This window comes from Scyliorhinus torazame, chromosome 11 (genome assembly GCF_047496885.1).
Source record: "Scyliorhinus torazame isolate Kashiwa2021f chromosome 11, sScyTor2.1, whole genome shotgun sequence".
NCBI lineage: Eukaryota > Metazoa > Chordata > Chondrichthyes > Carcharhiniformes > Scyliorhinidae > Scyliorhinus > Scyliorhinus torazame.
The window spans coordinates 88,812,817-88,840,771 of NC_092717.1; the positions used below are offsets into that span (position 1 = coordinate 88,812,817).

The window sequence follows — 27,955 nt, forward strand, 5'->3', positions numbered from 1 at the left end:
ATGGACTTCATCTGAGCTGAAATAGAACCAATCTTCTGGCTAAGAGGGTAAATAATATAGTGAGGGTGGATTTAAACTTGTAAGGCAGGGGGCGGTTGACTAATGGGCCTCGATTTAGAAGTACTGGTGAGAGTAAAAGAGAGAAGATGAGGAACTGGCAAAAGGAAGTGAGGGAAGGCTTGAGTGTTAAGAGTGAATAAAGAAATGGTCACCTCCCAAAGGACAAGAAGGAGATAAGGGCAGGGTTAAATTGTATGTATGTAAATGCACAAAGTATAATGAACAAAATTGGGGAACTGGAAGCAGAAATTTCTCTAGGGTCATATGACATAATAACATTGACAGAAATGTGGCTCAAGTCAGAACTGGATATTTACCATCCCGGGTTATAAGGCTTTTAGTCGAAACAGGGTGGGTAAAAAGGGAGGAAATGTATCAGTCTTGGTCAAAGATAGTTTCATGACCCTTGAACGAGATGCAGTTCCTGAATTAGAATCTATATGACTGGAGGTCAAAAACAGGAAGGGAGCGGTGACCTTGTTTGGTATTTATTATAGACCTCCAAATAGTGGGGAGGAAGTGGAAGATAGCATTTGTAGGCAGATTATGGAAATCTGCAGGGCAAGTAGGGTTGTGATAGTTGGGGATTTCAATTACTCTAAGGTAGGCTGAGAAAAGGGTAGAGTCTGGGGCATGAAAAGAGATAAACTCCTGCAGTGCGTGCAGGAGAACTTTCTGGAACAGTACAGTCCTACCAAGGAGCAAGCTGTCCTGGATCTAGTCCTAGGAAATGAGGCAGGCCAGGTGGAGAACTTCAGAGTGGGGGAGCCGTTGGGAAGTAGCGATTGTAATATAATATGATTCAATATTAAGGTGGAAAAGGATAAAAATCAATCCAGGATTTAGATCCCAGACTAAAAACGGCAATCTTTAGGGTGTAAAAGTTGAACTGGAGCAGGTTGATTTTCATCAATAAAACAGTGGATGAAAAATGGGAGAATTTCAAAGGAGAGATGAATAGAGTGCATGCTAGATACATACCCATGAGAAATAATTACGAGTATTCAAAGCTAGAGTACCCTGGATGACTAATATTGATGATAAAATAAGGAAGAAAAAAAGAACCATGTGATGGATGCCAGAATAATAATAGCAATGGAAATCAGGAAGAGTATGTCAAATGCAGGAGAGAGGATAAGGCTGGAATAAGGAAGGCTGAGGGGAAGCATGCGGAAAGGATGGCAGGCTGTGTTAAAACAAATAGCAAAATGTTCTTCAAGCATATTGATGGTAAAAAATTAGTGAAGGATAGAGTGGGGCCCATAAGGGACAAGCAGGGTAAACTGCTCACTGAAACGGAGGGTATGGCAGTGGTGCTAAATTAGTACTTTGCTTCTATCTTTACCAAATTAGAAGATGGTGACAATGGCCCATTTGAAAATGTAGGTGTTGAGCAACTGAGCAGTATAGTGATAAGAAAAAAAGGTGCTAAAAAGGCTAGCAGCATCAGGCAGAGAAGTCACCAGGCCCGGATGGGATGCATCCTAGATTGGTAAGAGAGGTAAGGGAGCATATTGTGGAACCACTGACAGAAATTTTCCAGGCCTCTCGGAATACAGGATTAGTCCCGTGGGACTGGAGGATTGCAAATGTGATGCCATTGTTTAAGAAAGGGGCAAAGGATAACCCAGGCTTTACAGACCTGTCAGCTTGACATCAATAGTGGGAAAACTGATGGAGGCTATAATACAGGATGAGATAAATATACACTTAGAGAAAAATAAGTTAATACTAGACAGTCGACATGGCTTTACCAAGGGCAGGTCATGTCTGACAAATTTAATTGAGTTTGTTGATGAGGTGATACAGGCAGTGGATGAAGGTAGTGCCATGGATATTATATGTTTGGACTTTCAGAAAACATTTGACATGGTGCCACATGGCAGGTTGGTTATCAAATTAAAAATGTTTGGGATTGATGTATCCTTGACAGCATGGATTAGAAGTTGGCTAAGAGATAGGAAACAGAGGGTAGGTATAGATGGGCATTTCTCAGTCTGGAGACGAGTTGAAAGTGGTGTTCCTCAGGGCTCAGTGTTGGGACCCTTGCTTTTTCTGATTTATATAAAATGATTTAGAGGTGCGTGTTGAGGTCAAAATCTCTAAAGTTGCAACGGTACTAAGCTAGGGAGAATAGTGAATTGTGAGGATGACACTGAGTGACTTCAGAGGGACCTTCACAAGTTGGCCAAATGGGCAGACAGCTGGCAGATGACTTTCAATGCAGCAAAATGTGAGGCAATGCATTTTGGTAGAAAAAACATGGGGAGACAATATAGGCTCAATGGTACAACTCTGAGGGGAGAACAGGAGTGGACAGACCTCGGGGTTCAAGTGCATAATTCTTTGAAGGTGGCCAGGTAAGTTGAAGCAGTTGTTAAGAAAGCTTACAGGATCCTTGGGTTTATAAATGGAGGCGTAGAATATAAAAGCAAGGAAGTGATGCTACATCTCTACAAATCATTGGTCAGACCACATGTGGAGTATTGTGTTCAGTTATGGGCACCTTATTTAAGAAAGTATGTTGAGGCCCTGGAGAGAGTGCAGAGGAGATTTACTAGAATGATGCAGGAATGAGGAATTTTAGATGCAAGGAAAGATTGGAGAAATTGGGGCTTGTCCTCCTTGGAGCAAGATGCAACCTTATTGAGGTGTTCAAAATTATAAACAATGTTGACAGGGTAAAGAAGGATATTCTGTTTCCACTAGTTGGTATGCCAGCTATGAGGGGCACAATTTCAAGATGGTCAGCAAGAGAGCCAGGAGTGAAATGAGGAGAAATTTCTTTACTCAGAGAGTTGTTGGGGTTTGGAATGTGCGGCCTGGGAGAGTGGTGGAGGTAGATTCCATAGGAGGTTTCAAAGGAGAGCTGGATACATATTTGAAAGTGATTAATTTGGAGAGCTACAGAGATAGGGCTGGAGAATGTGACTAGCTCGGTAGCTGTTTTGTGAGCCGATGCAGACACAATGGGTTGAAAGGCCTCCTTTGGGCTGTAAATAACAAACAAATCCTCCTATTTGCCCACATCTCAAATGCATTCAGCATATAAATTGTATCTTTGTCATCCATGTCTCTGAGGCATAACATAAATGATAAAATATAGCACCTCAGTATTCTTTTCCCATGATTTAAGTTCAACTTATTTTATATTAATACATCCTTCATTCTGATGAAGCTGGTCTTCGCTATCTCAATCCTTCTTCGGATCTTTTTTATTAGAAAATATTTTATTGAGGCATTTATAATTTTAACATTTTAAACAACAAAGAGATCCAACACACATAAAAACCCACAATAACATACCCAACACCACCCCCCCCCCCCGCCCTCCCCCCAGCCATAGACCCTAACCCATACATTAGATTCCCTACCCTTATTCGTCCTTCTTCGGATCTGACCATCATATCTCCCATCGTCTGTGCTAATCTATCCTAAGTATGTGAACTTGTTACAGGGCTCGAAGGCTTCCTTCAATTTTCCTTTCTGGGGTTAGTTCTCTGCTTATCACCACTGCTTTGGTCTTCTTCCCAGTCATTCTTAATCCATGTTCCTCATTGCTTTCACTGAAAACAATTTCCTGTAATGCATCCTCTTGACTCTACAATCAGTGCAATGTGTTCTGCCTATCTCAAGTTGTTGGCACTCAAACCACAAATGCTGCAACCTGGTCGATCTTCTATGTCTCTGAAGATAGCTTCAGAGTCCAGGTTGAACAGTGTTGTGGGTTTCACACATCCCTGGCACACACTCCTCTTTTGCTTGGGAGGTTAGACTTGTAAATATGAATGAATGTCACTGTAGACGTGTAGGCCTGGTCATTGATTATTTAGAACCTATTATGAAATGATTAATGGTGAGGAGTCCACCTCGGGAAAGGGAATAATAAAATTACCGCCACTTCCACGGGTAGGGCCTAATTTTTAAATGTTCAATTTTAAATATTGTTATCTTTCTGTCTCTTTTAAATGTTCAATTTTAAATATTGTTATCTTTCTGTCTCTTTTTAATCTTTTTCTATGTTTTTCTGTATCTGTATTGTGTGTGCATCTCCAATTCATCCTATTTCTTTCTGGGCCATTCAATCAGTTAATTTCTCTATTTTAAATTGTATTGATGAAGGAGATAAATCACTGGCCTCCAACGTTCATGTGATCTCAGATGCTGTTGGATTGCCCTGCCGTCAACAATTCGCATTTCCCAGGATTGGCCGTAGAAAACGGTAGGATTGAAGGGTGTGATTTTTTAAAAATGCAATTGACGTCTCTTGCCTTGAGATGCGCTGCTCCAGCTGGACCAGCAACAGGGCAACCAGCAGTTAGTGTAACTCTATCAATGCCCTTTGTGTTCCGCAATTACACTACGTGCAGATACACATTTTAATCTCGGTGATCACTGTACATCTGCATGCAAAGCAACCCCCTTGACCACTGACCTCAATCTGAGGTATGGCTAGAGTGTATATTGAATGAAGACTCTATCAATGTGTCTAGCAACACAGATTCCCTTTGGTTTCAAGGTGGTTAGAAGGAAGAGATGTTGCAGATCATTCTTCCTGATACTGCATACCCTGATTAGCATACCTCAGCTGGTGCTGCCCTGAGAGGACCACTGGTCTTGGACGACTGCAGCTCTGGGAGGACTGTTGCTCTGGGAGGACTGCTGTCCTGGGAGGACCACTGCTCTGGGAGGACTGCTGTCCAGGGAGGACCACTGCTCTGGGAGGACTACTGCTCTGGGAGGACTGCTGACTGCTACCCTGGGAGTACTGCTGCTCTGGGAGGACTGCTGCCGTTGGCCGGCTGCCCACAGCAGGAGACACCTACCCAAGTATGGTTCAGTCGCTGCAAAGTGCGGTGATTGTTAAAATAAAACAAATTCTACAGTGTATGGTGGGGAAGAGATGAAACAGCTGGAGGTGAAAGTGAAAAACACGTTGGATATTTTATGGGCTATCAGGTTAACCAATGCCGGACATCCAGAGTAAAAAAATATCCAGCTATAGTGGGATCCTGTTGTGCAATATTTGCAGCAAAAAGAATTATAAAAATACATTTCGGCAACTTCAGCCACATTGGATAGATGATGTGAGCATTTTTTTTCCTTTTACTTGGGACACCATGGGCGAAATTCTCCGGAAACGGCGCAATGTCCACCAACTGGCGCCCAAAACGGCGCAAATCAGTCGGGCATCGCGCCGCCCCAAAGGTGCGGAATGCTCCGCATCTTTGGGGGCTGAGCCCCAACCTTAAGGGGCTAGGCCCGTGCCGGGCGAATTTCCGCCCCGCCAGCTGGCGGAAAAGGTCTTTGGTGCCCCGCCAGCTGGCGCAGAAATGACTTCTCCGGGCGGCGCATGCGCGGGAGCGTCAGCGGCTGCTGACGGCATTCCTGCGCATGCGCAGTGGCGGAAGGGAGAGTGCCCCCACGGCACAGGCCCACCCGCGGATCGGTGGGCCCCGATCGCAGGCCAGGCCACCGTGGGGGCACCCCCCAAGGCCAGATCGCCCCGCGCCCCCCCCCCCCCAGGACCCCAGAGTCTGCCCGCGCCGCCTTGTCCCGCCGGTAAGGTAGGTGGTTTATTCTACGCCGGCGGGACAGGCATTTTAGCGGCGGGACTTCGGCCCATCCGGACCGGAGAATTGCGGGGGGGGGGGGGGGGGGCGCCAACCGGCGCGGCGCGATTCCCGCCCTCCGCCGAATATCCGGTGCCGGATTATTCGGCAACCGGTGGGGGCGGAATTCACGCCAGCCCCCGGCGATTCTCCGACCCGGCGGGGTGTCGGAGAATCTCTCCCCATGCTTTTTAGTGGGGTTTTTGTTCAAATTCCCAACTGTTATAATCTCCCCACCCAGCCGACCCTGTGTGTAGGGGAAATGTAAATTAATAAAATGCACTGAAGGGCCAGGTCGTCGACCAATTGCGGATCATTAATGGTGGTTTGCCCAAACCTCCCATCATAATGTTTATCCAATCTAATGAGAGATGATATTAGAAGATTAATGCCCGCCATCATCACTCCCTCAGCAGCCGGGAGAATTCAGACATGTACAGTTTGCATTTGGGAGCACAAGTTATCTTTTATTTCCACTTGCTAGCTGGAGACGATGGTAGATAATTAAACTGACAGGAATTCCAGGGCCTCGCCTCCCCCAACTTCTGAATTGCTTCACCTCACCCGCATCATTAACTGGAAAATCGATAAGGTGGAAGTTCAAAGTTTACTTCTGAAGAATGGGTCGGCGTTTAACTGGATTTCAAGTTTCACCATTTCAAATTCTCTCACTTCGTATAAAATTACTCATCAGATTCAGACTGCGATTCATCTCAAAATAAATCTTTCCAAAAAAAAAATAATGCGGTAGGACATGGGGAGCAACACGCTCCTCTGGAGTCTCGATGCAAACGCTAATGATGCAAAGTGACCTGGGCAGAAAAGGTTGAAATTCGCTGTTTGAGTTGTGCCTTAGTTAGTTTCTGACTTCAAGCCTTCTGTCTCAACAGAGGCTGACACCCCCTTATTCATTCAGACACAATAGTATTTCCCTATCGCCTTATCTCAACTCTACTCTGTTCATTTGTCTCATTAAATTAAGTGGCTGGAGATACAATTAGTCCGCCCCCCAAATTTAAAAAGACTTTAAAGATGTTTTAATTTGAACACAATTAAAAAGGGGGCGTCATTCGTTGAGCTGGGGGTGCTATGGTTTGCAAAACGTTAATTAACACTCTTTTTAAAAGGCTTCTCGCTTTTATCAAGGAGAATAGATGAAGTCAAGGTGTGATCAGATAAAATCTCAGCGGCTTGTTTGGACTTGCTGGATCCAGGGTTGTCTGCCTGTTGATTTATTTAACACCCATTGCAGTACAGTCGGCCGCACACCAATGCTAATTTTGGTCACATTGTGACAGACGTTTTTAATACCATCAAGCAGCAGGACAATCCTTCGGCAGCTCCTATTGTGTCAATCGCACCTTTCTATCTTTGGTTCCCCCTGGTTACAGGATGGCAGAAATTAATTCAAGTTTAAGTTTTTTAAATAAGATGATTGATTCCAGGTTGCTGGTTATTAAAGGGACGCGGTGACTCGCTTCGCTTCATCTCGGATCAGAAAGGGAAGTCGAGAAGAGCGAAGATTTTTTCACAATCCTGCTCCAATCAGAGCAGTTTCACTGATACTGACAAACCTGTTGTGTATTTCGAGTAAATATTATTGCTTCTAGGTTAAGATTTGTAGCATTTGCAGTTTTCCCATAGGGAATAATCTACCATTCCTTCCGTGTTACGTCTTCTGTGAACAAATTGGACTTTTAGAAAAGATCAAGGGGTTGGATCAGAGGCAAATCAGAGAAAATCTTAATGGGACGGCTACACTTGGTTTATATCAGTTTATTATTACTGAGCCATGTTTTAATGTTAACAATGTGGCAGTCATGAACACTGGGATTTAAACTATTTATTCATGGAACTCCCTGTGTTATAGCGGAGGCACTAATTGTTAAATAAACGTCAAGGCTGAGACTAATACAGTAATAATTGGAAATAGAGAGCTGGATTCCCTAAATAATCGGCTGAAAATCATTAGACAGTCTAGTGCCTCATTTGACTGTAAATGTCAAAGTTGGGGGGGGGGGGGTGGAGGGATGCTATCCTTTTTTTCTCTGATGAAGTTATTTGCGCCTGGCTCCATAATCTTTGGAGATATTGCTGCCTTGCAGAGTCAGGTTATTTTGCACACTGATCATTGGTACCTGCTGTATCTGGAGCGCATTGACAGGGTTGCATAAGTCGCTTACCATTCTCTTCGGAGGTTTGATAAGAGGTCGGCTGAGTCCGTTCATCTTATGGTACAAACCGCAGGCGTTGCACAGGTAATGGCCGGTGCCGTCGCGCCGCCACAGGGGGGTGGACATGGAGCCACAGTTGACACACTCCCGGGCTTCAGACAGCTCGTCCAGCAGCTCTGCCATCCACACACACAAACATGAACAAATCCACGTTATTGAAAGAATTCCCCACACGGAAATACCGTACCAAACTCTGCACATAATAGTAAGGTTCTACTGAATCAATACCCATGCCCCCCTCGTTGTGACTAGATCTTGTGAAGGATTTGGACTGAACTGTAAAAGGTTAGTACTAGAGTCAGATAAATAGGTCCTATTTTTTTCCCAATTAAGGGATAATTTAGCGTGGCCAATCCACCCAAACTGCACGTATTTGGGTTATGGCAGTGAGGCCCACGCAGACATGGGCAGAATGTGCAAACTCCACAAACACTGAGCCGGGTTCGAACCCGGGTCCTGGGCGCCCTGAGGCAGCAGTGCTAACAACAGGTCCTATTTTTAAATCCTTTGCTGTGTCTACCTTTCGTGCAAGTTTTACATTTTTTTTAAATGCAAACCACCTGAGGGAATGCATTTTCATTGCTTTATATTTTGCTCTCCGTTTAAAGGGGAGGGGGGTGCAATGAATATTTTAATGTCAGATTCTCTTTTGTTTTCAGCGCCTCTTTTGTTTTTAGCGCATTTTTTTCAAATCGCTCCAACACATCAGGATCCGTCCCAAGAAATGAGAAGAATTTCAGGAATTTGGGAGATAGAAATGACCTCGCTGCTGAAGGATAAAGGGTGCGTTTAACGTCTTATCGAAAGAAGCAGTCTGGTTTAGAATAACACAAATAATCTGGTTGAAGGGTTAACGTTATGTCCATTTACACGCAGGTAATACAGATGTTGCACACATTCGCCTGAAATTCCTCGCTCTCCTGTTTTAGAAGAGGTGAAAACTCTTTAAAATTCACCTGAGGAAGGAGCAGCGCTCCGAAAGCTAGTGACATCGAAACAAACCTGTTGGACTTTAACCTGGTGTTGTAAGACTTCGTACTGTGCTCACCCCAGTCCAACGCCGGCATCTCCACATCATGGCTTAAAATTAAAATGGCAGATGCGATTTGAGAGGGAACCCGCTGGAAGTATCCAATAGGCAGGTTTATATCTTTGATATCCCCAATGGATATCCATGCTTACTGAGAGCATTTTAAAATGGGGGCCTCCCAGCTGACTGAGTTGCCAAGCCCCAACATTTCCACGGCACACTCCTGGTGATCGCTCAACTCCTGCTCTGGTTAACTGGATCCGGGCCCTGACTCCGCACTTATGCGGCAATGTATGTTTTTTTTTGTCACCCTGCACATTCAAAGTAAATGCTGGACATCTAAGCGAGATAGTCCCGGGCCAGGTTTTGTTGGCCAGGGTAGGAATGATTCGTGAGGCAGTTCAGTGGACTGAGAATCAGCCCAGGAATCCTTCCACACTCTCCACTGAAACAAAACGGATCAGCTCTCATAATATAAAGCACTCCAGATAGTGTTCCCTCCACCTGATTGACCCAGTTCGCTGTTTATTACTCGCTGCCTATCCCAATCATTTTAGTCAAACGAGATAGTTTCCTATTATGTTAATAGACACTCACAATTCTTACTAATATGTAATGCCGCTATTACCCCACGATTTGTTGTGCTTCAATGCTGACGAAAAACGTCCTTTGTGTTAATCACTAAAAGCAGGCTGTGTAGTTAGTGTAAACCAGATCCGATATATCTCAAAGTGTGTTCCCCTTTTTTTTAAAAATGTATTCCATTCTCAAAATGACAACGTCAATGCGCAGAATGAACGTGGCAAGCCGTCTCACTGCTTACTCCAAAATGTACCCCGTCTTTTTCTCCATCCTACACTTGATCCTAAGCAAAAAGCCTAAGCTGCTGTGAAGTTATCAGAACTGGGCTAAACCTTCACCTCCTCAAACAAGGTGACAGCGGCTACATTCAAGAAAACCTCTTTTTGGTAAATCTCCAATGAACCTCATTCTTGCCGAAGTGTTTTCTGAAATATAATAAAATCCAATGACAAGACTGGGTTCTAAGAGAAGATATGACGTGTTGCTTATTTTTCTTAACAACCTTTCGCATGTTGGTAATTGAAAGGTCAATTTATTTTTTAAATATTTAATAACGAGTAAAGCCGTCTTCAAAAAATATATTTGCACAAATAATTGGGGCCGAGAAGGGCGCCTAAGAATAAAAACGGATCCACTAATAAAGCCCCAAATGATCCACTGTATCTATACCCCATCCCAGCAAAATTAAGATACTGTGGATGCTGAAATTCTGACATAAAGGGTGCTGCCTGCATGTTGAGTGTTTGCAGTGTTTTGGGTTATTATTTCTAGGATACTTCAAAGACAACACTCGGAGAGTTCTCTTTAAGCACACAGCAAAGGGGAGCCATGTTGTTCAGTGTTCGCACTTAGGGTTTCTATATATTTTTTAAATGCCTTTTGAGTTTTCAGAGCTGGACATGTTTCCAGAAGATAGTTTCACTTTTCCTCCCTGTATATGCCGCCGATATACATGAATTCTGACCAAAGGTTCCATATGAACCGTCAACCTGGGTTTTCTCTTTACTGATGCTGGTCATTTCCAACAATTTTGCTTTTGTTGCCAATGTAAGAGATGTATAATCTTTCGGATGATCAGTCGTATAGATGCAAAATTTAAAAATGTATTCGTTCTGTCCGCAATGAAATAAAGCACGAGCGTCACCTCCCATTTCCCGCGCCCAGTCGGGAAGCCACCTCTTGCCTGGTTGATTTCAGATGGAAGAACAGGCGTTTTGCGCGCTTTCCCCAGCCCATATGCAAGTGCGCGACCTCGGGTTATAAATCAGTAGCGCTATAATGCCATCAAATTAGACGGCAGGACCTTCCTCCAATTGTCCCAGTTAATAATGATGATGAATGCAACAGGGAATTCTCTTGGATTCAAAACAAAATAACTTTATTTAAAAGCAAGTGTGATACTGTGCCATTAAAATCACTTGCTCATTTCCCGCGCTTTCCAAAATATTTTCTCCCTTCAAAATCTTTTTGCTGCCCCCTCCTCCCCCTGTCGAAATTGACCGATCAAAACACGGAGAGGAGACAGGTCTTGGAAAGTACTCCCAAGATTTAGATGTAACCTACGAGTCTACAGGACACATAATTGCTAGAGACCATTGTCTCCTAGATTGATGGCTACAACAATAAACAGCGGGCAGAGAATCCACCTCTTGTTATCCTTCACAGCAGTCGTTACACAAACGCTTTCTGCAAACACGTTGCCCTGTTTCCCCAGCACCAGAACCGTTTATTTTGCGGGTTGCTTCAAAGTGGATTGATTTAGCGCCAACGTTCCTGTGTTTACCCTGTCCTTGTGACTGACTGAAGGGAGGTAACAACGAGAAGAAGGTCTCCAAAGTGAGCCAATGCCCCCACGTCCCAGATGGGCTGGCAAACGAGGGTTATTCTCGTCCTCTGGGCTGTGTGTGTGACCCGATCGAAGCAATTAAACACCACAGTTTGCTACGTTCAAAAGGCGAAATGCTGGGGGTCAGAAAGTCAGAAAGGGCTGGAAATGTTCAGCAGATCAGACAGCAGCAACCTGCACGCTACGCACATTGTTCCAACCTAATGATCTAACATAACAATGCATTACTAGTTTAATGTTCAAAAACCGACAAGAAAATGGAAAATGTGTCATTTGTGTTGCAATCGTGATTTTAGACACCAGCTAACGTTATTGGACCTTGCAACAGAAATTATATTGCAGAGGCGAATTATGTCTCATAAACACGTTTAAGTTTTGCAGAAAAGTATGATTTGGTTGCACTTTCACCGATTAAAAAGAAACAATGGCTCGAACGAGTCAGCATTCGACAACCGTTTGGAGAGAAAAAAGTTTCTCATTTCGCTAAAGGGAAAATACCAGACAGGCCTTTATGAACCCACTTTCATTATCGCTGGACAGAGACTCGGGAGACCCGGGTAAAAAATCACCCTCACCCCAAACTGCTCCATTTGAATGTCGAATAATGGTGTTCATAATTAGCTGATTTGGAATTGGGAGTAAACTAGGCCTGGATCACTTCAGCTTACTCAATTCATCGTGGCTGCAGTTTGGGGGAGAATTTTGCCACAATTGGACAAATTTGTGCTATAGTGAATATAGTGTTCACGGCATTTTGTACCATAAGCTGCTCCTTGACCTACAGTGTGTGTGTAAACCGTCAGCCCTGAGGGATTGATTGTGTTCAGAAACCGTGAATCGCACAATGTGGTATGTTGTAAAAAATAGTCAGATCCGTTGACCACGAGATGTTATCATTCACCTTCAGAAAATATCTGTCATTTTTGTCCATTTAGCTGGTCTAACCACGACCAGTCATCGATTAGACCGGACTTTACAAAATAATGTAGCAAGTGTGAACTTTAAAATGAATGACAACCGGGAACTTGAGAACGGAAGATATCAGCCTGATCAATGTTCAAACATTTTTCAATGGTGAACTGATTGAACGAGTGATATTTATTTTGTTTGATTCGGATTTAGCTGAGAGTCCCAACTGTGTCCCGAACAGATCTTTGATCTGTATACATCTGGTTTCAGCTGGTCCTCTCCCGTCACTCTGCAAAGAGAAGGGGGCGGCGGCCAAAGATAGCAATAGAATCAGAGAGGGGCCCTAAACGGTCGTCTTTACAGCGAGAGCACCGCGGCTCCAATACACATAGAGAGCATTTGGAAAAATGCTCTGCAGAATATTCATACTGCCGAATATCCTTTGCGGGATATCAAAGAAACAATATCTATTTGATCGACAAAGGCTCCAGATATTTGCACATGTCTCAAGCTTATCATGTCTGAGTCCGCGTGTAGTCACTGCGATTGATGTTAAAGATCTGCCTGTATTGGAAACCATTATGTCATTGCTTTCTCAAAAGGCATTTCAGCCTTTAAAATCTGGCCGGGCAAGATAATGTCACTGATGTGGGCGGGTGGAAGAAATGAAACTTTCCTCACGGATTTGTGGTTTGACTTCAGCAACAGTTTACGTTTATAACGTCAGTCGCTCAATCTGGGAGGGTGGGTACGGATAACAAGTTTTAACTCTTTGTGTCCCTCAGGATGTCATCCCTTTGGCCTATGCCACCCAATCTTACTTTTAAATAATTCTCTTTGTTGTGTTATTGCTGCAACGTGTTCTCCGAAACACGTTTCTCCGAAACCTTACTGAGCGCAAAACAGTGACTACAGGTCACTTTGATTTTTGAATTCAGATAACAGACTGTTAATTTCAAAAGCATTGTGTCCTAGAGTGCAAAAAAAATAACAAACACAACCAAAAAGACTTTGCAAATTGGCATCTTCATTCAAAGCCGAAGCGTGTTTTTTTTTCCACCAGGACTTGGTCCTTATTATTTCAGTAATCTAATTCCAAACTGCATTATTCTTCCCTACATCTTCCTGTTCGACATCGTCCCTCGGTGTTTTGTTTTTCCTTTTTTAGAACTGTCACTATTCACATGAAATTAAGGACATTGAACAATATATGCTGGAGACAAAATGTTACACAAACTCAAGAGGGCCCAGCATCGATCAGTTTCTTTTTAAAATGTTGGCCAATGTAAGGGCGCAGGAAAAGGAAATTGCTACTTTTAAGAAATAATTCTCAGGACAGAAAAGGCCTTTGGATTTGCTCCTTCATTTTTGGTTGGAAGAAACGATGAATTCAATGAAATTATCACATTGTGATTACACTACTCCAGGGGTTGTTACCTGGCGTAAGTCCTACCTTTTATCTACTGGCTGTTATCTTTGGCAAATGAGGTGGAATTTCTATTCGTTTTAACATAGTGTCATAGTAGCGTCATAGTTATGTTACGACTAAATTTAAAAAAACGTAGAACCATTCCCGATCAATTAACATTTGCTTTCAGATTACCGAGACTCAATGTCGCTTACGTATTAACTTTGCATGTCATTTTGTATCCCTTGAGAATTCATTTTCCTATTCAAACCTTATTGTTTCCTATTCTCAGAGGCGAGTCGATCATGGATGCCAGAGTATAGAGAACCGCCCCCCCCCCCCCCCCCTTTAGGATTTGGTTTAGCAAGACTGCACGATGCTAACACAATTTCTTCACAATTATTTGGCGAATTTCAACAGGCCATCTGCAAGTCCAACTTTGTTTTGAGTTTAGAATCCCACTCAACCATGCAAATGAATGAAAAGCTTTTAAAAGCCCCCAAAATTAACATAATTTCCGATATATTTTGCTACAATATAGTGGATTACAAAATAGATTGCGATTTTATGTGTCAGCCACATTCTACTTCATATAGGCATTTGCTGAGTTTTCAGGCCATTGGCAAATGCATATTTCCAAAATCGTTTAACAAAAGATACTGCTGTTTAATTTTGTATTAATTCCAGAATATGATATACTGACGATGATTGTAGACTGTCACGGCACAGGCTTTTTCAGTGGTTAGCGGATACAAGAAGTCCCATCACATTGTACAAATCTAACGTTCTTATGCCTGTTCTTTTCTTTTGCTTGCCAAAATATGCATTTTTTTTTAGCCTTTGCAAACCGTTACATTTTGATACGGCGTCACACTTTGTTACTTACTCGTTTAACTCAGTAAAATGCGCTGCGGTTAGAACAGCGAACATCTTCCGTTATCAATAAACTCGAGTTGGAGTTGGAGAATAGAACATTTCAACGTGAATTTCATCAACAAGGAAACAATCTTGCTAAATGCATTCGTAGTGCATTTGGGTGTCACGAATTGACAATATTTTGGCTTGTGGCTTGGCCATTTCAGTTTAATGTGCTGACTCGGATTCTGGAAGTTTCTGTACGATTTGATTACCAGTTGCGTATTTCAATGTTATTGGACCTGTTGACTTTTCCCATTTTACTCTATGACTTACATTTAACGAAATGTTTTACCTTCCACAATTTTATTTAATATACTAATATGTCAGAGAGGTTTGACATATTCAATAATTTATACCTACTCGGTGAGGTTAACGGGTTATGCTACTGGAATAAAGTCATTCTCACGACAGCAATACACAACAAGTGAACCGATCTTACATTCTAAAGTTCTGATTTATATCCGTTACACGTTGGTTCTTCTTTGACTTTGGCTTTCAAATTCATAATTGTTTACTGATGATTAAATGATATAGTTGCCCAAGAACAATGGCTGATTTAAGTGACATATTATAGAGAGCACGAGTTCTACCGTTTCTACTGGAATAGAGCAAGTGTTAAAATAATAATTAAAATAGACACTTCCGTTCGTCATTGTTATTTTTTAACAAGATAGAAATTCCAGACAAACTCGAGAATGTATTGGGAGGCCTGGTACTGACAATAGGAACTGACCGCTTTTACAGGTAAGGGGGGCCCACCAAACTACAACATTTGCAAAGTTTTTGATATCAAAGTCGCACCAACACAATTTTAGGCGGTTAACAGATCCACGACGTGGATTCAAGATGGGGTATTTGAATTAAGGACTGCCGACTACAATAGAAAAGTAACGACACGTCTCGTTAGCAAAGACTGAGAGGGTTGGCTCACCTCCATTGGGTCCCCGGACAGGTAGAGCGGTGGGCCTGCCCTGCAAGCTGTGCAGCATTGAATTTTCGAAAGCTCCTGCTGTTGTCCAAGCCGAGGTCAACTGTGGCCCAACGTAAGAAGTGTAAGGGCTGGGGTAAGATCCATTAAGAGGCCTGGCCAAAGGACTAGTGTATTGATCTCTGCCGTTCATATTCAGACTGTTAGTGTAGCCGGCATCTCGAACAGCTCCGTTTGAAATGGGTGGGCTCGGCGAGAAGGAGAACCGGCTGGAAACCATATGGTGAGGGCTGCTGGAGCTGTAGGTCGAGCTTTCTGTAGCAGGCTGAGTCCAGGCCGAGTGGTTAGTAACGGGGTGACCCTGTTGGCTCGCTCCGCTGCCCTGGAGGTAAGGGATGCTCTGGATCCTGGTGGTGGGAACATAGACAGGAGAGCTGGTACTGGAGTGCATGAAGTTGTTGGGAACATCGTGAGGGTAGCTACTCGGACCCTGGGCAGCTGCCACAGGCAGACTTTGGTACATTTCAACAGATGGATGGGTGACGAATTCCCTCTTTATTCCCCGGGTCAGAAACAGTTTGCCCGTTTGATCCAGATCCGTGATAAAAGTTGCGAGCTCCTCCGAGCCGTGGCCAAAGGGGACGTAGGCGTCTACTGGCCTCCCCTGCACAAGGTGGCTCCTGTCAGTGTCCAGGTTGGTAACCGAAGAGCCCGCTAGCCTCAAGCTCTCTTCCGACGCTGGCGTTTCCTCGGCCCCGCTGTGGTGGCGACCAGTAGCAAACTTGAGGTACGGCTGCTCAGGCGGCGAGCCCAGCCCGTTTGACGCGAGATGTTTTGCCACGTTTGACCAGTCGGGTTCATTCAGGTCCATCCAGGTTCTGAGAGATCCAAACGCCAATATCAGGTCCTGGAGATCAGCCCGAAAGAAATACAGAGTAAGTGTAAAGAATCAATAACAGCGAGGGGGCGGTAAGAAAAAACACACACACAGCAAGACAAGTCATTCCCCAGTTAATTAAATTAACTCAGGTCTTCTATTATCATACTGTCGCCCAGCAGACCAAAGGAACAATGCTATCAGACACGTAAATACCTTCTCAAAACAAAGGTCCCAGCAACTTGCAGTGTCTGTTCTTGCTCAACACAATTTAATTTGATAAAACGGTTAAGAGTTGAAGGACCATTGACCGGCCAATTTGTGAAATGTATTGAAAGTGCCTTCCGTATCTGCTTCGAGAGACTGTTTATATTGACGGAGGATGATGAAACCTAAAGAGACCCAAAGTGTTTCACTTTAGACTACTCCTCGCTGTAGCTCCTTTACTCTCCAAATTGCAAAAGTGATTCTGACCGTGAACTAGTTCCCAAGGGCCTTTTAAACTAATCCCGACATGTAGAGGCATTCGAAGAAGGGGGAAAATATGAACTAAAACTAAGTTTGTTATTGGAAAGTGAAATAGTCCCAGTTTACGATCAGAAATGACGAGTTGTTATATCGCTTATCACACGGGGTTTGAATCAAGGCTACTTGCAAGTGGCTTTCAGAAAGGCAGACGTTGATATTCTTGAGCCAGAGAAGCAAGTGGTGCTTCTCAACAAACAGCCAGAAACCTAGGCAGTGCCATTTTACGTGTTCTGTTTGGCTCCGACTGTATTGATGCCCCGAAAGAGCGTGACACTCTGCATTTATTAACTTTACCTTAGATATATCTAATATCATCACTTGGTTGACTCTGTGGTCCGCAAAGCAGCAGACGGCGGTGCATTCTCTCAATGGGCTAAAAAATCAGCCCCTTTATAGGGGTTCGACATTCATAACATTCAGCAGTGGACATGCCCGGGGGGGGGGGGGGGGGCAGAGAGAATATACAAAATAGCCAATTCAACACCGCCTTTTCTATCGGTCCCTGTAGGTTTCACCTACCTGCTTTACAGACATTAATTTTTACACCATCCCAGTCTAAACCATCGCAAACTCTGCCTTTCAATCGGAGCTTTACAAAGTCATTCGCATTCCTTCCTAGCCGAGCCCACAAGGGAAGCGGGTGACGAGACATGCTCCCTCCTCTTCCCTGGCGCTCACGTCGTTTGCTGCCGACACAGCGTTATTGAAATATAGAAATGGAGAAACCGATATTAAAGCCGGCAACTACATTGAAGCGACGTGGACCTGTCCTTATAAGTCCCTGCTAAACAACTCGGGACCTCGACGGAACTGGCTCAGACAAAACTCGGCAACTCGCAAACTCGAAACTAATGAGTTCTCCGGAGTAGCGAGAGCGCTGAGGTTTCCAAAGATAAGTTCGTCAGAAATTACAGAAACCACACATCGATAGAGATAGGCCCAAAACGAACAGTAAGTAATATGTCTTAGTTACGCCAGACTCGAGTAAGATAACTCCGAGATAAGAACTATAACAGATAAGAACTAAACACACGATAAATAACCACAAAACATCCAAGTACTATCACAGCCGTCATTCTACACTTGAACCAGACCGTAGAGCATTCGGAAAAGAGTGTGCAAAGAAAGGTGCCGACCTAATGGTGGTTTGCCATCAGTTAGATCTTTGTAGAAGTCCAGTGTGTCTTAAGACCAGTGTGTCTAGGTGCTGGGTGGTAGAGTGTGAGTCTCTGCTCTCTGCTGGGCTATTTGAGAGGAGGCAGCGCCTTAAACACAATCCACTGGTAAACTGGAGATGCTGATTGGATTCACACAGTGCTGACTAAACACAGACTCTGCAGCGCCTCCACAGCGGTGCCAGCTCTAACATACACCATGACCCCAGCAAAAACTCACCCACAAGCAAGACTCCCAACTGCTCCACACGTCTCGTTTCTCCCATAGAGAGGTAAAGACGGCAAGACTGAAGGAATCGGACACAGAGAGATAGATTTGTTTTTTCAAAAGAATGTGAAAATATTTGTGTGGAACAAAGGACAGGCGAATCTTTGAACTCCCGCTCTTAAAACACGTTAAAGAAAAGTAGCACATTCGATACTGCCACTCGGACTAACTATATGACACCGACCTAAAACTCGTGTGCATTTCATAATTAATTGTGTTCAAAACCATGGAGTTTTGTTTGAGGACGGCCAATTTTGCGATGGTAAATGTTCACTGCACCTGTCCCATTCCGCCCATTCCAGCTGCTTTTTCTTGAGGGCCGAATAAGTTGAGAGCAATACATTTCCAGATATACTATGCAACATTACCCAAGCACTAACCTTGCCGCTAGTTTGCAATTAAAGGGTGAAGCGGCCCCACCGCAAGGAGAGAGAAAAAGAGAGACACTGAGAGAGAGGTGTTGCGCGGTTAAAATAACTTGGTTGCCCTGAGGTCAGGTGTGCAGTTCGGCATTCAGATTTCTATCATCAATCTTCGGCCAGGCCGGGATTCATGGAGACCTCAGGCTGGACTGCGGGACAGGGAAATCTGAAAATTCCGAGTGCAATAAAAACACCCGAGAAACACACACACACAGCTTCACAACTTCAACAAAGACAATCGCTTCAAGAGATGAGAACAAGGCATGGCGTGGGTTGAAATTGATTGCCCATGTATTTCACTTTTGTAAACAATTGCGTCGCTCCAGTGCCTGCAGTAGATTTGAATAAAAACATCAAAAAACAACTTGGGATTGATTATTTCAACCAATGACAAGCAGATCCCTACCTTCTTACCACTTGTTATGAAGCAGCAGGATATTACACTGTAACAATGCATTCATCTTTACATAGTATCGCCAAACGGTAGAACGGTTTTCAATTCCATCTTTCAGAATTATATTCCTCTCTGCAATAGAGTCTGAAAACACTCTCTCCCTACTCAGAACTTATTTTTAAAAAAGCAACAATGCAGCTATCTTCCCGCTGCTCTATCATACAAAAAACCCCGATCGATACTGCCGTTACACACTATCAGAAATATCGATATTCACGCGCCACCATATCACTGGGAATGTGGGCATTTTATTCCGACACTTAAGGGGTTTGTATCGTGGCTGCAATTATGCAATCGTCGTTTTTCCAGATCTGCTTTTGAGGTCGTTATCAGTTTTTGCAAAAAAAAATCCTTACGTCCAGTCCTGCGAGGGAGTTACAAATCGTCCTGTATCTGCAGCTTATTGCATAAGAAGTTCTTACTAATCAATGGTCTGTCGTGTTAATTTGTCTGCGACTGCATTCGAACCATTTGTAAAGGTTTAGTTAAAGCATCTCGGCGTCGGGGGCCTGACACCTTTCCACTGCCTGACCGGGGATCCTTCTTTGAAGACTCCGAGTAAGTGATAATTTACTGCCGCCATTCATTTCATTAACTGGAAAATGGACAAAGTGCAAATTGAAATAAACAATTCGTCAAATAATCACGTCAGTGGCTAAATCGCTTTGATTGAAACTGTGGGATGAACTTGTGGCTCCTGGGTGAAACGAAGTCAAGCCTTGCGTGTGTTTTCGGTCTGGTTGCTTTATGCATGGAACAGTCATCTGCATTGACAGATCGTTTCTTTTTTTACAAAGTTTTTAAAGTAACTTTTATGTTACTATTTTCAGCTCTCAAAGATTAAAGTGATCAGGAAAAAAGGTCTAAGATTTCGTTGTCAGGAGATAATATACAATATTGGGACCAGAAAGGAGCAGTTGCAAGAGTCTAGTGTATTTAAAGCTATATACCTATGTCAATATATGTGTGCACTGGCAGATAGCCTGGAGCGTGTAATGCGACCAGACAATTGATGTTAAATAGCTTTTCAGTGCACTTGGCCGATGTATGGAACTGTCTGTTGTGTATTAATTCGGTGAAGTGTCTTCCAGTTTACATTCACAAGCGATTACTCCTCACAATTACATGGTGCATATTCAAGTGTGAATGCATCTTGGTATGCAACTATATGAAATATCCTTAGAGCTTGTAATCTCCGTGAAGAAGAATGACTTCTCTTAAGCCTTTGCTGAGTAACTTGATTTCTAAGGTGGGCCAAAGTATTCATCTTCTAAGCGGATTCCTACTTTGCGTGCTGGAGAAGTGTGTGATCTTGTAAAGGGTGATATACTGTAACTGATATTAATACAAAGAGCAATTGATTGCATTACCTTGGAAAATGGGACTGCAACTTGTTTTTTGTTGTTGCCGGGCGATGTATGTATCCTTGTCTAATTCTGATGGTTTGGTGTTGACGAGGATTAAAACGAGTCGTCCAACTTTGGAGGGTGGCTGATTAATATTTGCGCTGGAGAGGAAGGCCGAGAATTTCATACGAGCTTTTTAATGTCTGGCTCTTTGCTGCCAAGTTGAGGACGGCTGCTGGTTCCACGGAGCTGGAGAGATTGTTGTGCTGTTGCGGTCAGGAAGAAGAGTGATGAGGTGGCTGGACTAAACAGAACAAGCTGTGTGTGTGTTCTCCCCTGATAGCGGTGTTAAAGAATGAACGTTGGACGCCGTACTGTCTCCCCAGCCGAGAGCAGCTCTCTCACATTTTTTTTACAGGCTGCAAGGGAAGAAAGGAAAAGAACATCAAAACATCGGCACCCCCTAATTACTTACAGTTGGATCCGAGCACAATTCAGTCCTCCTGATATGTCAACGTTTGTGCTCAACAAAATATTATTTGATGTTTCATTTTGTGTCCAGGTTTCCAATTAAAGCATTTCTCTAAGTGTAACAGACTCCATTGAACGTGTTGACGTACTTTCGAATGAACGATGCTCAGTTCCAATAAAGGTTATTTTTCGTGCTTCTTTGTGCGTTACTTGTTCACTCGGAGGCAGGGACAATTAGAAACGAAATGTCTTTTAACAATTCACCATTTGACAACGTGCATTGCGGTTTAGCAACATCATTAGCAAATCCATTTCAGTCTACTGGGCTATATGACAGATCGGTTTTAAACGCAGTGGCATATAATTCATTTCCCTTACTTCATTAAATCCACCCAGCCCTCTAATGCAATCGACACTGACAATATGAAGATTTCGATGAGAACCTGCACAATCGAACAGTGCTTTCTGTCTTCAATTACTAGACCGGTTCAGCTGGAGATTCCGACTGAATTGAGTCAAATTGCGCACCGTTAATGTTACTGTGAGTTTAAACGTGAAATAAACAATCTGTCATTTTAATTAAAACTGGTGAAAAGTATGTTTTTTTGGCGTGAATGTCATGTTTCAATCCCCGATCAGTAATAGGTGTGCATGGCCAAGTTGGAACGGATTTGCTCAGAATGTCACTTATGCAGGTGCGTGGGTGAAATTGAAACATTCCAATCGCGAATTTCAAGAGAGATTCTTTCTGTTTCGACTTCTAATCTTTCACGTCTAATAGAACACTTAGTGAAGAGATGCCTATACCGCTTCAGCACATTGAAGTAAACTCATGATTTTATTGCCAAAGCTGCCCTATAAAAATAAAATCAGTGCCCCGACTGATTGGAAATAAATCTAATGAAGCGTGATATGTTGATAAATAAGTTGATAAATAAATTGCACTGGTCCCCAAGTGAATGGACAATGCCTTTAAACTCCAATCACTGTATATACATGTCCAACTGGAACAAGGCTGCGCCCAGCACTTCAACAGGTAAACCGTCTGTTTAGAGATGTCGGAATTTCTTTCGGGATCCAACAATAATTGATTACATCATTTTCCTACCAGTACCTTGCAGTGGAAAAGTGAAGATATTTTGATAAACGTTTCGATAAAGCAGCGCTCTTGAAATGATAGGGGCGGGCTCGGTGGGGGAGGGGCTTTGCTTTTCAAAAGTACAAACAATCCTGCTTTCGTTTAGAGTGAATATTAATCTGCCTGGTGGTGTGTTTTGCGCTGACTTTAAAACAAAACTCAGTAAGGTCCAAATTACACCGTCGTTTTAACTGTGTTCTGTTATGAAGCATAATTTTCCTTAATTAGAAATACCTCTATGCAAAGATCTCTTAAGGTTAATTGAACACCGTGTCCTGTAGGAACATTACACAATACAATGGGCGATCCAATGCTTTCCGAAATTCTCATATTAATTAATTATTTGGGGGCATATATTGCTTTGTCCCCACAATTTCTGCCCCACTAAAAAAAAAAGAAATATCATCAATGATTGAAAGAGAGGAGAGATGTTTCATCTATGTAAATTCATTTGGGACTAGACTCTAACCCCATTGATCACTCCGAACAGAAATGTAAACACTCTTACTGTGAAACATTATTTATTATTCTTCAACATATTGGTCAAGGTAGCAAATCATAAATTTATGGGCTGAAACTGACGAATTCGGAATCGGCATCTTTATCATTTTTAAAGAAATATAAAGTGTTGTTTCCCCTGGCATTCGGTATTCTAGTGGTGGACCTGAACAGAGCAAGATGCAAAACTTGGACAAAATGTATTTTTTCAGTAATACTCACGTTCTGTAATACCAAATGACTATTTTAAAGAAACTTGAAAACCACTTGAGGGGAAATAATTCTTCAAACGTTTTTTTTTCACGAAATTAAGAATGAACAATTCAGAAAGGAAAACTGAGTACAGAATGGCGTTCCGCCTTTCAGAATAACCTCAGCACTTAGACAGTTGAAGATTTGACTATACATTCCTGTTACTGCTGCTTTAAAAGTGACAATTGTAGAATTATACCTGTTGCCATCATAGAATCCCTACAGTGCACAAGGAGGCCATTCGGCCCATCAAGTGTGCACCGACCCTCTGAAAGAGCACCCTACCCAGCCCACTCCCCCACCCAATACCCCCGACCCCACCTGACCTGCACATCTTGGGGCGCTAAGGAGCAATTTAGCACGGACAATCCAGCTAACCCGCACATCTTTGGACATCACTCAGATGTTTGTTGAGAAACAGCACGGTAGCATTGTGGAATTATTTGTGGGCAGCACGGTAGCATTGTGGTTAGCACAATTGCTTCACAGCTCCAGGGTCCCAGGTTCGATTCCGGCTTGGGTCACCGTCTGTGCGGAGTCTGCACATCCTCCCCGTGTGTGCGTGGGTTTCCTCCGGGTGCTCAGGTTTCCTCCCACAGTCCAAAGATGTGCAGGTTAGGTGAATTGGCCATGATAAATTGCCCTTAGTGTCCAAAATTGCCCTTAGTGTTGGGTGGGGTTACTGGGTTATGGGGATAGGGTGGAGGTGTTGACCTTGGGTAGGGTGCTCTTTCCAAGAGCCGGTGCAGACTCGATGGGCCGAATGGCCTCCTTCTGCACTGTAAATTCTGTGATAATCTGTGAAATCAGCTTTAACGGGACATTAGTGGCAAAGTAATCAAATAGAATTTAATGGATAGTTATTTTCTGTGCAGTGCATTTAACGACTCTACATATAACATGTAATTGTTGCCACTGCTTTCTTGTAAGCGTTCCACGCAGTTCAGATATGTGGATTTTTCATTTTTACTCCTCAGGATACAGGACTATTAGTATATATATTTACAAATTATTTGATCATCTGTTTACTAATATATTCCGAGTAATATAGGGGACCGCAACCTCCGGTGAAAACAATCAGTGGGCTGTTTACATGTGAAGGTTTGCTGGTACAGGAAATCGAGGCTCCCTCTTCAGATGCTTGGGGCTCAATTCCTGTTTATTAACGTTCGCAATCACACACTTCGAAGCAGATGACAGGGCCTTTAAATTTATAAAGATTAAATATAAAGCAGTTACATAAAAGAGCCAAGGCGGATGAAACCTTCGTGACCATTACAATGTTTCAGCGCTGTCCTTACAGTTGGGGAGTCTCATCTTGATGCCTCAAGAAATCATCTTGACAACAAACAACATAATCATAGGTTTTTCTGGATATATAAATAAATTTGTATATTTGATATATCACATTTATGTTCAGTTCGTAATGTTGCAAACATTCGCTAAAACTGTGTTTTGACGAATCGCCGGTGAAAGATATGAAAATATTAGTGCTATGACTGAACATACAGCTATCAAAGTAGAAAGGTCTAATTTGATCTAGTGTCTGGACTAACTGTGAAGCGTCTGTCGTACAGCTGCGGTATAAACGTACCATATTTAAACATGTTGAATTCACCATGTTCGCATTTGCAAGGGCCACTCAGTCTGATATTTCAACACAATACTCGGGTTCAAATATTTCGAATATTAATAATAATAATCTTTATTATTGTCACAAGTAGACTTGCATTAACACTGCAATGAAGTTACTGTGAAAATTAGAATACGATAAGCAAATGTTCCGGTGTTTTATTTTACAAATGTGGCAACCAATAATTTCTGAATATCGTAAACATGGGCTAATTATGGATTGACACTGAAGCATTTTGAAGGCGTTAATGTAACTAATTTGGACTTTGTCTTTACATTCATGCCGGATCCAAGTGGCATGGGGCATATTTTGTAAAATGGAAGCATTTCGTTAGATTTTTTAATGCGTTTCCTACAGCTGCACTAATCTATTTGCAGTTTGTTGATGTAGTCATTGCTTTCATCGGCTACTCCTCATGAACGAGTCAGTGTCTCCTTCCCCTGCTGCATTACAACGCACGCAGAACCTTGATTTACCATGGCCCTTTGTGTGTGGGGAAGTGATAAACCTCTTTTAATTTTTTCAAAACACATTCTTCATCTTTAGATGCCTCATAATGCGCAGTTTTTGCCTGAATCCAAATATATACAAGTAAACGGGATACCGTATCTTCGTGTGTTCTACTGAAGGTAAACAAGAAGGAACAAAGATAGAGTTGGCGCTAGTCCTGTCATAGGTCATCTTATCTTTCCATTATTCCCACTCCAGATATAAACCAAGCAGCTAGCGCTTTCTTCTTAAATGCAAAATAATCCTTTAAACAGAACATTCGTTTGATCCCTTGTTTCAATTTTTCGTTCAGTACATTCCTGTCTGACTTCCAGAAAGTCAGTCTTTCTCTGCTAGTGTTCTGCTCTTTTTCGCTGGGTCCCTGTGTAAAATATATATTTAGAAAAAAAAACATAGCCACATTGTATCTGATAGCTGTGACCTGTGCAGTTGTTTTACAGGATGACCAACTCCTGGGTGGAAGGAAAATTCCAATTTGATATCATTTCCCATGTTCCATTGTCAGCACATTGTCAGATGTTGCTTGTTTTAGAATGAGGTGATGCGGATTCGACTGCATAATACAAATATTGTTTACAGTCCAAAGCTGTAGTGGCAAACTATTGACCCAAGCGTTACAGATCCACGTGAGAGTGTACAAACTCGATCAACATTGTCTGCTTCTGTAGCTCATGAGAAGGCAGCTGTATATTTGAGAGTTCACCCATAGCCCAAAACTCCCAAACTACAGTTAATAATTGTAATATGCTATTGTGCTATTTCAAGTGAGTTAATTATTTCCACATATTTCCATAAACGACTGTGATTTAATATTAACAACCAATTTGTACATCGTGGCTTATTAATAGTGCAGACTGCAGACGACAAGTATCAGTTAGCAGGCACATTTGAATTCTCCTTGATACCATCCTTGCTATTCAACGGTTTGTATTTTTATTTATAGGGAAATTTAATTTGAATTCTTTATAACAGCCTCGTGGATTTTCCATGGCACGTAGTGTTTGGACCAGTTATTTTAAGTTCTGGATTTCATCCAGAAGTAATTCAGTGGCATATATTTCTGTCACTTCTTGTTCAATGATTAAGTTCCTCATTCAACATAATCGGAAATTCGATACAGAACACCCACGCGTGGCACAACAATACTATTCTAAATTCCTACTCTTTGTAATTAATAGACCAGAATATTCTGCATTAATTTCAGTTTCGTATGCATGCAAACTTTAAGATAAAGCACAGGAAAAAAGTTGTCACGCCCTGATGTCACATTATATTGTGGGACTCCATTTTTAATTTCCCGCCAGCTTCAGTGTTTCGACAAGCAGTGCAAAGTGAACTTTTAACCCAGCTTTTGACGTTTTTAAGTTATCAGGGAGCTCGCTGTTAACATTAAAAATGTAACCAGTGTTTGAACTGCAGTGAGTAGAGCGCTACACAAACACGCCTGCATGGACACGCCTTTTCCTGATCAGGAAATGATGTGGAGCTGGCAACATAATTTAGTATTTTAAATGTCCCGTAACAAAAATGAATAATTTTGTTCATGAGATGTCATGGTACTTTTTATCGGGTAGTCACAGTCCATATGGGATTCAAAATCAGTTTCACTCACTGGAGATTGCCTTGTTGACTTTGATACATGTAGCCCAGAATCTTGATGCCCAAGTCAGGTAGCCTCAGGAGAGTCCACGCAATCAATTCAGAAACAAATATTTGTCGGTTTTGTTTGGATTGGATTGGATTGGATTTGTTTATTGTCACGTGTACCGAGGTACAGTGAAAAGTATTTTTCTGCGAGCAGCTCAACAGATCATTAAATACATGAAAAGGAAATAAATGAAATATCTATTTCATAGGTCATTTATTTTGAGTTTGTAACTTACATGTTTGGACGTCCTTGGTCTCGATAAGATGTTTTAAGAGTTTCTCAGCACACTTGTTTAAGATGAGCTGCCCATCTAAACATATCAGAGAGAGCGTGAAAGGCCAGATAGACTTTATAATAATAATCTTTTAGTGTCACAAGAAGGCTTACATTAACACTGCAATGAAGTTACTGTGAAAAGCCACTAGTCGCCACATTCCGACACCTGTTCGGGTACACAGAGGGAGAATTCAGAATGTCCAAATTACCTAACAGCATGTCTTTTGGGAGGAAACCGGAGCACCCGGAGGAAACCCATGCAGACACAGGGAGAACGTGCAGACTCCGCACAGACAGTGACCCAATCCGGGAATCGAACCTGGGACCCTGGAGCTGTGAGGCAACAGTGCTAACCACTGTGCTACCATGCCACCCATGATTGGTTGGCAATAGACTTTCACATGTTAAAATTTAGGCTTGATACCTGGTCCAGTTTCTATTTACATGTCGACCGTTGCACTATCCAAGAAGGAATACTGGCCAATTATGACTGTAAATATTCCTTGAATTAACAGCGGAGACAGGTCATTTAACTCAATAGATCTCTGGGGAGTTTATGTGACTCACAAGCCTCCTCCCACCTTACTTCATCTCAGCCTATCATCATGTCGACAATGTGTCAATATTTCTGTCCATTTATCCAGTAACTGCTTAATCAACCTGTCTGGTAGTTTGTCCAGTCATGGTCTAGTGAAATCTTTGTTCTCTTCTGAACTTGATCATGTTTAAAGTAAGGAATTTAACCAATATGTTGAAAAAAATGGCAGGTCTCCCTTGTTTCTAAGCTCAGTTACCCAGTCCTTGGGCAAATAAAGGTGTTCTTTGTAACATACGGAACGTCAATGTGCCAATGGAAGTGGGCTGAGATGTTGAACTTGAAAAAATAACAAGAGTAAAAGCCAAAAATGTAACAGAAGCACCAGTGTCAAACT

General features: G+C 42.5%; 1 protein-coding gene and 1 long non-coding RNA gene across 7 annotated transcripts in view; one reads left to right on the top strand and one right to left on the bottom strand.

The window, feature by feature from the left end:
* Positions 1–21,020, bottom strand: part of gata6 (GATA binding protein 6) — a 34,178-nt gene extending 13,158 nt beyond the window's left edge. The window contains exons 1-3 of one of the 6 annotated variants that reach the window (XM_072467451.1): positions 20,622–21,020; positions 15,531–16,434; positions 7,856–8,022 (exon numbers count right to left, since the gene is read on the bottom strand). In XM_072467451.1, the coding sequence (XP_072323552.1) occupies positions 7,856–8,022; positions 15,531–16,398 (1,035 nt within the window). In that variant the 5' untranslated portion in view covers positions 16,399–16,434; positions 20,622–21,020. Of the gene's footprint in view, positions 1–7,855; positions 8,023–15,530; positions 16,435–16,620; positions 17,129–17,226; positions 17,263–17,451; positions 17,789–18,068; positions 18,228–19,203; positions 19,270–20,621 lie in introns of those variants that run through there. The other 5 variants (XM_072467447.1, XM_072467450.1, XM_072467449.1 and 2 more) reach the window with 5 other exon arrangements.
* Positions 19,362–27,955, top strand: part of LOC140385367 (uncharacterized) — a 214,216-nt gene continuing 205,622 nt past the window's right edge. The window contains exon 1 of the long non-coding RNA XR_011933343.1: positions 19,362–19,809. This is a non-coding gene — a long non-coding RNA (uncharacterized lncRNA). The remainder of the gene's footprint in view (positions 19,810–27,955) is intronic.